Source organism: Thermomyces dupontii, assembly GCF_041956625.1.
Source record: "Thermomyces dupontii strain NRRL 2155 unplaced genomic scaffold VTN31scaffold_11, whole genome shotgun sequence".
Lineage (NCBI taxonomy): Eukaryota > Fungi > Ascomycota > Eurotiomycetes > Eurotiales > Trichocomaceae > Thermomyces > Thermomyces dupontii.
Window position 1 is genome coordinate 223833 of NW_027192317.1, and position 13695 is coordinate 237527.

Below are 13695 nucleotides of genomic sequence, written 5' to 3' on the forward strand. Positions count from 1 at the left end.
CAATGAGATCGATTACAGGAAATACTGTGAAATATCGCCGACCAACTGCTCAGGCATGTCCGAACATTGATTATCAATGCGTTGAGAAGCATGACCCTGTCCTAGTAGACCGCAGTTTGCATGCTCGATATGGATGCGATGGCCAACACTTTCGGTCCAATGTTGATAAAGGGCTCATAGCGTAACATTTTCGGATCGGGAAGATGCCAGCAAGATCTCGGCACATACCCCGTAACTATCTAGCCGAGAATCAAAGTTGGCAGCCTCTCCGGTAGTGTCTCTGTGGCTGGAGTGAACGCAGGGGCAGCCACAAGGGACATTCATTTCGCCGTGCCTTTGGGGGAAGAAATTTGTTGGCCGAGAGTCCGTTATGGAACAACTTGCCAGTGCTACTGGCGGATGGCTGCTAAAAAACCGCGATTGGGTGTCAGGAAGACGCACAGTGCACTTGAGATTGTCTTTCGAGTCCGGGAGAGGCACTCTGACTGCTCCATCTATTGGGTGCCAGCCATGGAGCCGTCAGCTTCAGGAACGCCTACGGAAACATAGGGCAGTTGCTGGGGCTAACGGGGTCAATGACGGTAGAGGAGGTGGATGCCTACCGGGGTGAGCTTGGAAATCTTGAGCCAGTATCGTGAAGCGGAAGCGATGCATGAGGGGCATTAAAGGGGAGAGAGAAGGTACTTGGGCTCGATCTAGAAACCAAGAGCATCGTTGGCGTCTTGTGCCTGGGTGTCACCCTTGGAATAACTAAGATATAAGCAGTTAATCTGCGCTGGGCCAGAGCTTCAGGATTCCTTGATGATCAAGATCATTCGAGTGATATTCCGGGGATCTACGATGAACATCATGGCCCATTTTCATCCATGATTCATACATTATACTTGGTTTTTCATGGAGAATAGTAGCTCATGAGTCGACTGCAGGAAGACATTGTGAGACCGGCACATCTCCAGTGCTCAAGAGAGGACCACCGTAAAGATGTAGGACAAAAGTTCAGCCACACTCCAATTCAGTTCATACTCTACCGTTGAAGTTGCCCAAGTGTCAGTCGCCTTTTTGTAATGGCAGCTCTATCTCGTCGTATTAGTACTAAGTACTATTGAACCTACTGGATGCCCATCAACCAGGGCCTGGAAGTCACGCGATTTGATGAACGTCCATTCTCGAGCTTCAGGACGACATGCAGGATTATCTGCCTGTCAATGCATCAAAAAATGTATGATAAGCCAGGGCAAACACGGCTCACAATCACTGAAGTCGATGATGTCAACAACCCCCTTGGCAACCTACTACATCTACACCAAGTCTACCAAGCATGTCGTCGGGGACAAGACGATCTCGACAGGGTGGGTTGATGTAGTAGACTTTATGGTTCGTCGGGTTTTCCTCCATACTTCCCTAGATTATAAGATGCTGATTGATGGGACAGCCGGGACAACCTTTGCCTTTGTCCGGCGCGTAATACTACGGCAGGATCGTGGGCGAGGTCGCTTGCACGGAACACGGAACATGGCGGGCGTCTTTCTGCCCAGGAGGATGCTTATCATCCGCGGAGTGTGAGTGCAGTGAGGATTACTATTACCTCGAGTGAGTTTGATTCATCCTTTATAATCCGTACAGAGGTGTTTGACTGTGATAGATGCGAAACAACTAGTTTATGTATGTTCACATAATAATGACTGCTATTTCAAAGTCATAGTCCGAACTGAATTGCTTACTCGAGCCCAGAGACTCAATTCAAGCCTTTCCCAGCTCCATTTGCAGGGCTACTTTCATCGTCTCGCGCTGTTCTTCAAGGCAAGATGCATAAAAAAAAAACCCCTCTGCCATATCCCAAACAGACCTGACAGGGGCAATACATAGCCCTTCTCGTGCAGATCGCGCAAGAAACAAACCTCGGCGCGACTGGCGACGATTCTCTTCGCGCACCGGCTCGGAAACGACCCTGGAAGCCGGAGTGCAAGCGGTTCCGCTTCGCGGCGGGTTTCTTCTTCAACGACGCTGATGATTGTGTGGAGTTGCTCGCGGGAGGGGAGTAAGGCGAGTTTGGAGTGCGCATTTTTGCGAGGGTAAGGAATCTCGGGGAGTTGAATGCTTGCACTACGTCTCTCCTTCTCGGTAATTAGTTAAATTGGGAGGTGGCATGTCGAGAATGATTTGGAAAGACTCGTCATTACTCGGCAGGTTGGTACAGTACATACATACGTTGATAGCCTACTACTGCTACTACTTGCCCCATGTCAGTCAAACCCTAACCTTCTCCACCGAACCGAGGTTCCTCGTCATCTGTACTATCACTCACGTCTCCTCCCCCCAACCGTAACATGGACCTGCAGTGCCTCCTCATGCTCCTCACCATCCATCTCATAGCCAACTACCACGCCGTGCAGATGGTGGACCCTGAACCCGGCAGCGCGCCAACATCGTTTTCTTCTCCTCCATCCTTCACACGCGGGCCATATGACCGCCGATTCGCGCCCCCCCTTCTCCGAGTGTTACTACGCGGGGATCCTCTCTTCCTTCCTCTCCAGTTACCCGGAGAGAGAGACAGCCAGTCAGGTTATCGGACATTGCCGCCTGAAAAGCGTCTCTGTAAAGGACTTTCTCATCAACAACGACAATCCATCATCCGACGAGAACAACAACAAGCTGGGTATCCTCCCCACCCTAACCACCCCGTCTACATCCTAGGTTCTAGCTTAATTCGTTGGTATTTGTTGGGATGACCGGCTCAATGTCTATAACATGTTTGATTGACAGGATCCGTCGGGTATCCATTAGTGATATCGAAAATGCCAGAGAAGAGAAACAGATAGTACATGCCCATTCTATCAGTCGATCAATGATCAAACGCCTCGCCAACCGCGTGCTCGCCAACCATGCAAGATCCAAAAGCCAAACAAAAATAGAAGAAAAAAAAACAGTCGACCGCTCGATTGTCATCCCGCGTCATTAGTATAACCTAGCCAACCTGACCAGCTTCCCATAAAAGAACAAATCATAACATGCATGCATTTCGTATTAGTCGTGTTGCCGCCGCTTGAAGCCCAGCTTCATGCCCATCTTCTTCCACGTGTTGTCGGAGCGAGTCTTTGGGCTGCTGCTGCTGCCGCCACCGCCGGCGCTGGTGGGGTCCCCCGGCAGATGCAGCTCGCTGGACGGCGGCGTGGTCGGCGGGGTCATGGGTTCGCCCGCCATGGGGCTCGACGCCAGACTGCCGGAGTCGTCCGTCAGCGCCGGCGACCCAATCTCCACCCCCGTCCACACGTTCGGCGGTGGGGGGTAGCTGGGCAGCTTGCCGCTCCGCGCGGCTGAGGAAGACGAGGAGGCGCCCATGATTCGACTGCCAAAGTCGTCCCGCGACGCCTGCGGAGAGACCCGCTTCCCACGCGTGAGGAGCCGCCGGAACGTGTCGTGGTGCTCTTCCGACGCGGCGACCGTCGGTGGTTGCGATGCCGCGGCGCTCTGGCTGTTGACAAACGGGATGAAGATCGACTCCTCCATCAGGTCGTGCATGCGACGGACGGCTGGGTCCAGCGTCTCGGGCGACGGCGGGGGTGCCGGCGGGCCGCGTTCCGCCAACAGCGCGTCTCGAACTTCCGAGGGAAGATTGATCTCTCGGGGCGCTCCGGGGACGATGTATGCGGACATCAGCCGCTGCCAATGCTTCCACAGATCCCGCACTTCGGGACGGTCTGCAGCCAGCGCGGCCGGCCCCGAGGAGCTCACTAATAATGACCGGTATGACTCGCCGTAGCGTTTGGCTTCGAGGGTAAACTCGAGCGTTTCAAGACAGTGGTTTTGCGAGAGATAGGCCATGAAGGCGCCCAGCGTGTACGGGAACGGCGCGGTGTTGTTCAACACCTCGTCGAGGGTGGGTCGGGCCCCCGACGGCGGTATCGACAGGCTTAACGGCGGGGGATCCATCAAGTCGAGATCAAGCACCACGGAGGACGTGGGCGATGGATTGGGAGTTAGATCCGGGGTGAGATACCACTGCGATGACGGCACGTAGTCACTCCTCCGCCCAACCATCTCGTCCAGCGGGTGATGCTTCCTGGCGTGCTCGCTCAGCCGTGTCCTCACCCGGAAATCCCCCTTGAGCCTGCGCAGGCGTTCCAGCGTTACCGACCTGAAGAGGGAAGAAGTCCGAGCGAGCGGCCCTCTGACTATCGCATCTGTCGCAAGGAGGGAGGGAGGAGGTGGTGTTGATATGGGAGTTTTGTCCAGCGGGCGCTGCAAGGTTGGCAGCCTCAGGCGACGAGGGAACCAAAGCCTCCCTTCCGCGCCAGAGCGAGAGAAAGGAAGGAACCCGAGCCGGGCTGCGCAGAAAAACCAGTCAGTACCGGATTAGTCACGGGGCACTCAGGAAAAGCAAGTCCGAAGATGGGCTCTTGAATTCAGGAATCCGACGGGGATCCAAAGAGGGAAATGAGAGCGGGCGGCGGGGGGAGACGGAAGGCCGGGAAGAGGGAGGGGGGGGGGGTGCCTTCCCAGTCCGGAGTTGATTATTTGATCGTCTCAGCAAGTTGTGTTTCTTGTGGTCTTTGACAACAAAGGCAGGCGCTGCGTCCCTGCGTGCCTTCCCTTGTTGCCCACCTGGAATCTACCGCTTGCCGAGTTCATTCCATCGCCTCCGGACGGGCCGTGCCAATCCATGACTACGAAGGGGTTTTTTTTTTGTGCATTCCATACCGTTGTTGTTGATTGAGATCGGGATTAAACTTCTGAGATCAGCACAGGAAAAACCACAGTGGTGGGTGGAGACCCTGGCGGTGCAACTGGCTGCCTTGCGGTGATCTGTCCGCTGAATGAGAAAAGGCTGCGGTGCGGTGCGGTGGTGCACGACCACGGCAAACAAAGGCGGGTTGGTGTGAATCGACTGGAGGCCGCGATTGGTGGAAGGAGGGGGAAGTTTGAACTAACGGCGGTCGGAATTTCAACTTGGAGATTGACGAAGAGTCGATCAATCATTCAAAGGTCAAAGAGAGCGGCCAGGAATCGGGAGGTTAGTTATATAAAGGAAATAAACAGTGCCTTAGGACAAGTATATAGGTATAACATGTAGTTAAAGAAAGAGAAGCTCTAAAGGCCAAAAAAAAGTAGGATTGCGTTCCTTCCCATCTCGACGTAATCGTGGTCCATCTGCAGCCCAAAAAGAAAAAAAAGGCTTGACAAATTGGCCTCTGCCGCTGACGATGATTTTGGACAGTCCACTGTTGGCGTTGGATCATCCTGGAAGGCACGGTGGAGCCGCCAGTGGACCCCCAGCACCCAATCAGCGCCCACAGAACCCAATGTGGCGCCCGGGCCCTTTCCAGAAGCGCCAACGAAGCCCTATCGAAGTCGACGAGAAGGCCGTCGAATCACGGATTCCAGTCGAAAAGAGTTAAGAACCCTAACCTAACCTAACCTAAATGGGTGTGGAGTTGGGCCTGGGCCGCTCTTTCCTCAGCGTCAACCAGCTCACCTTGCATCTGCAGCAGGAGGTAGGTTATTCCGGGCCCTACTCGTACGAGTACGTACCTGCCGTTTCAACTGTTTCCTACTCGTACGAGTAGGAGACTCGGGGTGGCAGCTTCCTGTCCGCCGTTTGCTGGTGACACGACAGCTTGACAACTTTGATCCCTTTCCGCTGATGGCCATACCGGAGCAGGACGGACCGGTCTCTCAAGACCAAAATTGCGCTCAAGTCTTACCCTATTATATAATCCACGCTAGCCCAATCCAGTTCATTCCGGCATTCACCACTGTGGCTCAGTGGCTCAGTGGCTCAGGCTCAGTCATGATTCATGAACCACCCGGGTTCCTTTCATTTTCTAGAAGCATACCCGATTCAGCCGATTAGTGAATGTGGACTTTTTGACAAGTCAGCAGCAAGCAGCTTGGCCCGTGTTCGTTATTTTCCTGATCAGAGGCTCCTCATTCCGGTCCACCGGATTAATCATGAATCACGACATTGATGGACAACATGATTGACTTGACTTCATTGTGGGAACGCTATTAACCTAAACCAACTACGGAGTATAGTACTCAAAGTCGGTCTGGTCAAGGTCGATAGGATTGAATGAATTGCCAATAAGGATCCCGTTTTTTCCTGCATTGGGCAAAAAGAAAGAGGACAAAAAAAAAAAAAAAAAGTACCGACTCGATAAAGTCACCAAAGAACCTGCAGCATTTTTTATCCACTTCATGGAGTCGGCTCTTGAGCTCACCGACAAGATACTCATGGATTGAGAACTTCGGTGAATGGAGGTCTGTTCTCCGCCTACAGTACTCCAGAGGTGACCTGAGCCTCCATCGGGCAATGCCGATAACCTAACCCAGAGGTTAACCCTTGCAAGGAGTCAAGGACCCGGACCGACCTGAACTTCTCAAGTGCTCAACTCGGCAACGCCGATCCTCCGTCCAACAACGTAGCACTGGCCGGCATGAGGTGACAGACGATCCGTCATTCTTGCATGATTCTCAGGAACGTGAAGCTTGCAATAGGCCAATACAGTACGGAGTACAGATGAATGCTGAGCAGACAATTATGCGTAAGGATGCTTGGTATGCAGATGATCCGACCAAATCTGATCTATCATACCGACTTCTCCCTATCGTATTACTCCGTACATAGCTTAGGTTATGACATTGACAATCTTTTCCTGAGGCCACAGTACGGAGTATCCCGTAGCTCGTACTCGTACTTTTTTCTTTGCCATCTAGGCTCCACAGTGACAGAGTGCTTGCTCGTTCTCTGTCGATTGTCCACGGTCTAGACGCGTGCACTGATCAAAACTATGTATCATGGGAAACGCTAGAAATCATAAGGTTGGTTCTTAAACCATGTTCGTGTCCAGTTGTCATTTGTCAATATTAGCCCATGGGTACGATGGCGATCTGATCTGCAGCTCTCGGCCCTGTTTACCCTGTTCAATGACGGTTGATCAATTCCGAAAGTTTATTTGATCACCGGCATCCCTACGGAGTACTCCGTACTCGCACGCGATCACTCTCCAGGAGTTCAGGTATAGACCTATGATAACTAAATTCCTCCCTGACGGAGATTGAAAATCCTCAGCTCTCAGCCTGATGAGTTCGACCCGGATCTGGCGATGATTTGACTCGTCCGTGCTGGTTAATATTCTTAGAAAACGCCCAAGAACTCCATTGTGGCAACAGAATTTCATCATCACCCCGTGAATACCCGACGGCGAAGTCGAAAAGTTTTCTGCTGATAATTTACTGCCCCTTGAGCTAGGCTGAAAAAAAAAAAACAACGTCATCCACATAATGCACACTGTAGGCGCTCCATCATGGCCTTGCACCAGTGGCAAGAATGCGACAGGAGAATAACACCAGGTTAATCACCTCGATTGATGATTTTGACGAAAACACTGACAACGGCATTCACACTCTTCTCAGACTCAGCAGGTGCAACCTCGAACCTGCAAACATTCCTCGCCCGACCGAATCGCAAAGTCGCGTCCAACATTATCAAGAGACACATTCCCTGATCTCTCTCATCCTGCATTAGTCAAAACTACGAAATCTGGCAAACAACCCGTTACAATCAGGCAAACAAGCAACATCAATGCCACACAGCACTGCGGCAACGTCTCAATCCGTTTCTAGGCAACCCTACAAAGGCGCAACCAGACGATCATCATGGTCAAATCGCTGCTCTGCTAGTTTGATGATACGGTAGTTGGATCTGCGTTCTCGAATCGACTCGAATTGAGAACTCGTAGGCTACATACACCGCTCAGTACAGTCCTGGACTGGAATGATCGGCCCGTATGGACTCCGTCAACAAATATCTGCTACGTCTCCACCCTTGCACCGGAACCCTTCAGTTCCATTTACACAGGTACCTACCATGGATGAATGGCTCCTGGCAAGCAGAAAAGAAAAATATGTACGAAGTAAAACACGCTCAATTCTCATTCCCACTTGCATCATATGTTCATGATTGGCCTATGTAAACTGCACTGGCGGCGGACTGGTCGAAACGCATGCTGATTTTCACTCGGCTTTGCTCCTTGCGCTTGCACCCCGCTGGCTGCGGATCAGAAAGGCTTGTCTCGACACCTACAGGTATGTACAGTGGCTTTGATTGGCCTTGGCAGTCATTTCAAGTCTGCATTGGCATTACTAATATCTACTACTCTCTTGTCCTCAACCATAGCCAGCATGTTTAGTCTCTGGTGGATGCCGATAGACTTGGCTTTGGATCTCTGGACGGCAGAGGCTGAAGTATCTGTTCCACTGCTGACACATGTTGGCCTGGCATGCTCGTGTTCCATCGGATTTTTGCCCGACACCCGGGTTCACAGTGCGCGCGAGCCTCCAGTACGGCTGTTATGGACAGATTCCACGTGGGCTTCAAAGAGGCCACACGTGGGCGTAGGTGCAGTGTCGCTGATGGATGACGTTGGTTGGCGGGTCCGTCCAGCTCACACTATGCGGACACATCAGCATTCATCAGCCTCGTCCGGGATATTTTTCCCGGTCCGGATTTTGGGTCAACCAGATTTGAGGATCCATTGAACATGATCAGATGACTGATCCATTCGCGCAAGAAGAACCGTTTGCCCTGCAAGCGTTACATGAGGTCAGCAACGTTCGGGATTGCGGCCGATACATCGCCCATGCACAGGCGTGTCCGGCATTTAGAGCTTCACCAATTCCACGGCGTGCTACGAAATTTTTTTCTTCTTCTAGAAGTCACTGAGAACGTGGCATCCACATTCAACCACGTAAAAAAGGCTGCTGAGACGAACTCCAAGGATATCCGATGCAGGACTGGATGACAGATTCGGCATGGCGGCTCCGGGGATTCACATTGAACTTCACACGACCAGAGCTTGCGTAAGCAACAGCTGAAATACGGTCGGCATGCTGGATGTCGTTGAACGGTATCACCCATAACAGTATTTGAGTTCCAAGAAGGCCACGCCTTCCACAAACTGGAGATACACAGTGCAGGGAACCGATGATGCAACGAAGTGAGATACACCTGGAAATGCGCAGCGTATCTCCCGCAATGGCCTCGCGAGATTCATCGACAATGGGCATTGCTTGTCAGGCCAAACATAAGAGGTAAAAACTGGGTTCCTGTTGTGTTAGGCAGGCCATCATGACCATTCGGCTATCGGCTGCGGGTACTTAACCGGCTTAGTACGAGTGACTAGTTCACAGTTGATAAGGATCCATCCCGAAGCAGCAAATGCGGCAGGAAAGCAAACATCTTCATGCGAGCACTTCATCGGGAGTGGACACATCCGGAACCTGTCAGGTCTTCTGCTACCATGGCCAGGCGGTTCCTGTTACGATGGCGACCGACCCGGAGAGACGTGTTGTAGAGTTCAGGGATTGAACAGCGACTAACTGCCTGCCTGGCCTTAGCGTTGTTTATCTCTCCAGGTACAGTATCTCAATCTCCGATCCCATCGTTGGCGGCGAATCCATCAGCCGGGTCCAATCTTAGCTCGCCCAGTCGAAACAGCTGTTTAATTGCGCAGCGTCATCGCGATGCTTGCCGGAGTTTGGTCGACGACAAGAAACTCAAGCAGTTGCTGACTTGCTGCCTTGTCCGCGCCTCGCTGCTAATATTAGCAATCGTTTACGAAATGCCCCGGTTTCAGCTGCAGGTCGATGAATACCCGTGCCACACGTCCATATCGGCCCTTACCTTGCCATACCTAATCGTCTGACGCAATGTGACCCCACGCGAAACCGTTATCGAGTGTCGAGCGATGTTCGCTTGGTAATCTTGTCAATCCTCTTTCGCCGGTTAAACTTTCCGTGCCAGGGAATGTGGCTTGAATTTTTAGTAAAGATAAGATCCGCCCTCTAAAGCGCGCGTTATCGAGATTGGGATACGTAGTGAGATCGCGCCATTGAGGTTGATTCAACATCCGGACGCTATGTTACCTGTTAGAATCCTGCTAGGCGCCCACTTGAAGTGAAAGTGTCTTGGAGCAGAGCCGCGTCAGAAATGCCACTGTCATGACCATGAAGCGATCCATGCGCGTGAAGGGCGAAACGCATTGTTGTCACTCAATAATAGTGCAAATATAGAGAAGGCCTAACTGAGGGCCTTATGTTTAACAACATGCACCTGGATGGAGGAGTCAGGGATGAGGCGGGATGACATCACGGCGATCCATCTTGGCATGCAATCTTGGATTCGCCCGAGATGGTCCGATGCTCCAATACAATCCGATGGATTCCCCTTCCGGTTTCCTCCGATCAAACCCTAATACTGTACGGAGTACAGTAATTGGCCAGATGTCCTCGACATTTACAACAACAAAAGAACTCCGTACCTAGCTGTTGACATGTCTTAATGAGATACTTCCATTACTTCGTACAGGTAAGCTCATCCCTTGCGACTTCCCAAGATGCCAACCCATGTCTCTGACTAATTGTCCAAACAACACAGGAATCCGCCTCCCATGGCTGGTTCGCTGGATCTCGTAGAGTCAGTCGAGGCATCAGACCGAAATCCACCAGTTTGGTATGATTCCGATCCAATTGCTTCGATTGAATCCACGAGATCCAGCAAGCCAGCCATAGGAGGTGGATTCCTGATCCCGATTTCCCACCTGTTTCCTTGCTGGTGCCTGGCATAGCAGAAACAATAGCACAGTCACAATAGGAAGCATAGAACAGACACAAAACACAAGACGCAGGCAGACATCATGTTCTCGGGGGAGGGACTCGGCTCGAACTTTTACCCCCCACTCGCGTCAGACAACAACACTCTGTCACTCGCAAAGTCTGGGCCGGGCTCATTTCCTTGCCTCTTGCTCCCAATGAGCACTTCATTCAAGAAAAGCATGCCTCCCCGGGACTGAAGAGTTGACTCGTACAAATTCGTCGGCGGGGGGCCGATATTCCGGCGATTAACACCAACGAATATAACGAACGGTACCCCCCGCCGACATTCTTTGCGTTTCGGGTTGTGCCGTCCGTTTTCAGGACATAAGAATGGATTCCGGCTTTCACTGTTCCCCATAGGGCCTCATAAAGGTCGAGAACTTAAAAACCCAGCGCGTTGCGCAGTTTGAGTACTTTTAACAGTACTCCTTAAGAATATTGAGATATGCGCTTTTAGAGCCATATCTGTCGACATTCGTGAATAAAGCGAACGATAGTCGAGGAGGATGTCTCCCGGCGTGACTTGGTATAACATAAAAAATGAATCCTAGAGACCGCTAGGCTCTTCAGGTTCCCATCGAATAAGTCGGCCAGTGTGTGAATGAAACACGACGCCGGGTGGTCAGGGCGAACGTTATCCGTCGTCATCATGGCATGGTGTATCCGTTGAATCCGTCGGATTTTATTGCCACGGTAGTTGAATGTACCGTGGCAATTTGCTGCCGCGAGGCGACGCAGCTGTGCCTCGTAGCGACGCAAGCATTCCGCTGCACCCGAAACTCTTTGGCCGAGTAAGATTAGGCCGAAGAACAAGAACATAGAATATCTCCAGCCGGGCATCCGCCCCGCCGTGAAAAGGTCAGGGCGAGAAGAGTTTCATAATCAGTTTGTATCCGGCCCGGTCCAGGGGTTATACAGATGGTACGTAAATCCGGATCGGACGGATTCCACACTGCCGCTTTGATTCCGGCACCAAGAGGTGCATCAGAACGCCCGATCGAAGGTCCATAAAGGATCTCCTGGAAGCTTCGAGTATTGGGAGCCCATGGGCCGTGATGAATGCCTCATTGGTCGGGGAGGCTATCAAGAGGGTGTAAGAGCTCGTATTGGCTCTTTTTTATTTTTATTTTTTTCTTTAACGAAAATTGCAGGTATCTGCTGGCGAAAACGAGGCCAGCGTTGTAACAATCACCGCTTCCAGGCCCGCGCTGCCTCCATTGCCGATCGTGCGACGCAGAGGAAAGGAGACGCCTGAGCAGAACAAGGATTAGTAACTGATTGCAGAGTCCAAAGATGGTCCGTAGACATCGGAAGAGGAACTGACCTAGTGCATCGAGTCTGTGCCAGGTAGATGGCAGACGCGATCCTCGTCCGAGGCGTCGAAGAGACGGCACTGGGAGGCAAACGGGCAGGACAGCGCACGCTAAGTCGCGCGTAATTAGATTCCCGGCATTGCTGTGGCCCTCATCGCTCTTAGACACTTGACTCAGTGTGATTATATTTGTTGAGTTCGGGTACCGTTATTATGCGTTGTTCGCAAATAACGGTACCCGATGGAGTAAATAATTAAATGTTAAATTAAGGATAAGAAAGAAGGTTCAAAACAGGAGGAGAGAGAAAGAAGAGGGGCTATTTATACCTGATCTTGGAGGATGGAAGTTGTGAAGTTAGGGCTCAGCCGCGTTACAGGACTGTGCTTCCTACCTTTTGCGGAGCGGCGTGCCATGCTTCCAGCTGTGATCTAGGAATCTAATCTGACTAACCGTTGAAGTGAGCATTGGATCTAGAAGATCAGGCTTCGGATGCTGGATTGGCAATGAAACAGCATCAAGAAGGCGGGTATTGACTGAGAGAGCCACTGCCCTAGGTTAACTGGTGAACGCCCTTCAGAAGACCGCAAGATGGAGCAGTTGCTGGATTGTTCATCGGTCTCTATTTGCCTATCATGTGAACTCAGCCGTGGCAATTTCTAGGCACTAAGTATATAAGTTCATGAACCTGATGTTCATTCTAAAGACAGGAATCCGCCTCCAAGGGCTGGTTCGCTGGATCTCACGGGGTCAATCGAGGCATCAGACCGAGACCCACCATTTTGGTGTGATTCCAATCCAATGCTTCGATTGAACCCATGAGATCCAGCGAGCCAGTCATATAGGAGGCAGATTCCTGATCTCAATTTCCACTTCTCCTTGCTGGTGCCTGGCATAGCAGAAACAATAGCAATCACACAGAAAACATAGAAAGAGATCAAAACAATAAAAATCTACTCATACATAATCCATTATATTTTTCAGGCTATATTAAAATAGCCTCTATCCCGGTTTTTGTAGTCCTCCGGGATTCATTCGAATATGCCCTCCCAAGTCATGACATGCAGCATTCTGTCACTCAGAAGGACCGAGGCATAGCTGCAGTCCATGTTCTTACCTCCTGCCCTGTGATCAACACCTTCTCGAAAAGGGGTATCACAGGAGGAGGCAAGTCTTATAAGACTATCGGCGGCGGCTGTTAAATTCTGGTGATTAACACCACTGAATATAACCGAACCCCCGCCGACAATCCGTTTGTCTCGGGTTGTGGCGTCCGTTCCCGATATCCGAGACGGATCCCGGTTTCCTTGTTCCCGTTTAAACCATCTTCGCGAATGAAAACATCAAATCTCAGGCGATACGCAGTTTGAGTACTTAATAATATTGTACTCGTCGAGCAATGCGATATGGGCCTTGAAGCCATATCTAGCGAAATTCGTAAATGAATAAACACTAATTCTCGAGCAGCCCTTCGCGCGGAGTGCCTCGTTGTGGAAACGAGCCCAGGGACGTTCCGGAGAGAAATGCAAAAACCGGTGCCACTCCTGGCCTTGTTTTTGAAAGCAAGCTCGATTTCCCCCGGGAAGTTTGCCGGCTCTGCAGCTGTCCACAAGGGCGGCGACATGTGAGGAAGTCTCCCGCCCGCTATGGTCATCATCGTAATCATCAAAGGAGGTAATCAAAACCAGCCTCCTCGTTGTTCGGCTGGTTCTCCTCGAAAGCAACTCGTCCA

The 13695-nt window shown here is 51.4% G+C and overlaps 4 protein-coding genes across 4 annotated transcripts; 1 reads left to right on the forward strand and 3 right to left on the reverse strand.

Moving 5' to 3' along the window:
- Window positions 1-1263: 1263 nt before the first annotated feature.
- Window positions 1264-2042, forward strand: VTN31DRAFT_2156 (uncharacterized protein; the record flags this gene model as incomplete). Its single annotated transcript, XM_069402293.1, has 4 exons — window positions 1264-1349; window positions 1433-1590; window positions 1643-1662; window positions 1881-2042. The coding sequence occupies 4 exons, from the start codon at window positions 1264-1266 to the stop codon at window positions 2040-2042; spliced, it is 426 nt and encodes a 141-aa protein (XP_069257252.1).
- A 982-nt stretch (window positions 2043-3024) lies between these two features.
- Window positions 3025-4038, reverse strand: VTN31DRAFT_2157 (uncharacterized protein; the record flags this gene model as incomplete). Its single annotated transcript, XM_069402294.1, has 1 exon — window positions 3025-4038. The coding sequence occupies one exon, from the start codon at window positions 4036-4038 to the stop codon at window positions 3025-3027; it is 1014 nt and encodes a 337-aa protein (XP_069257253.1).
- A 7750-nt stretch (window positions 4039-11788) lies between these two features.
- VTN31DRAFT_2158 (uncharacterized protein) lies at window positions 11789-12431 on the reverse strand (the record flags this gene model as incomplete). Its single annotated transcript, XM_069402295.1, has 3 exons — window positions 11789-11904; window positions 11978-11991; window positions 12358-12431. The coding sequence occupies 3 exons, from the start codon at window positions 12429-12431 to the stop codon at window positions 11789-11791; spliced, it is 204 nt and encodes a 67-aa protein (XP_069257254.1).
- A 730-nt stretch (window positions 12432-13161) lies between these two features.
- VTN31DRAFT_2159 (uncharacterized protein) lies at window positions 13162-13629 on the reverse strand (the record flags this gene model as incomplete). The annotated part of the gene is made up of 1 exon (XM_069402296.1): window positions 13162-13629. The coding sequence occupies one exon, from the start codon at window positions 13627-13629 to the stop codon at window positions 13162-13164; it is 468 nt and encodes a 155-aa protein (XP_069257255.1).
- Between the last annotated feature and the right edge of the window lie 66 nt (window positions 13630-13695).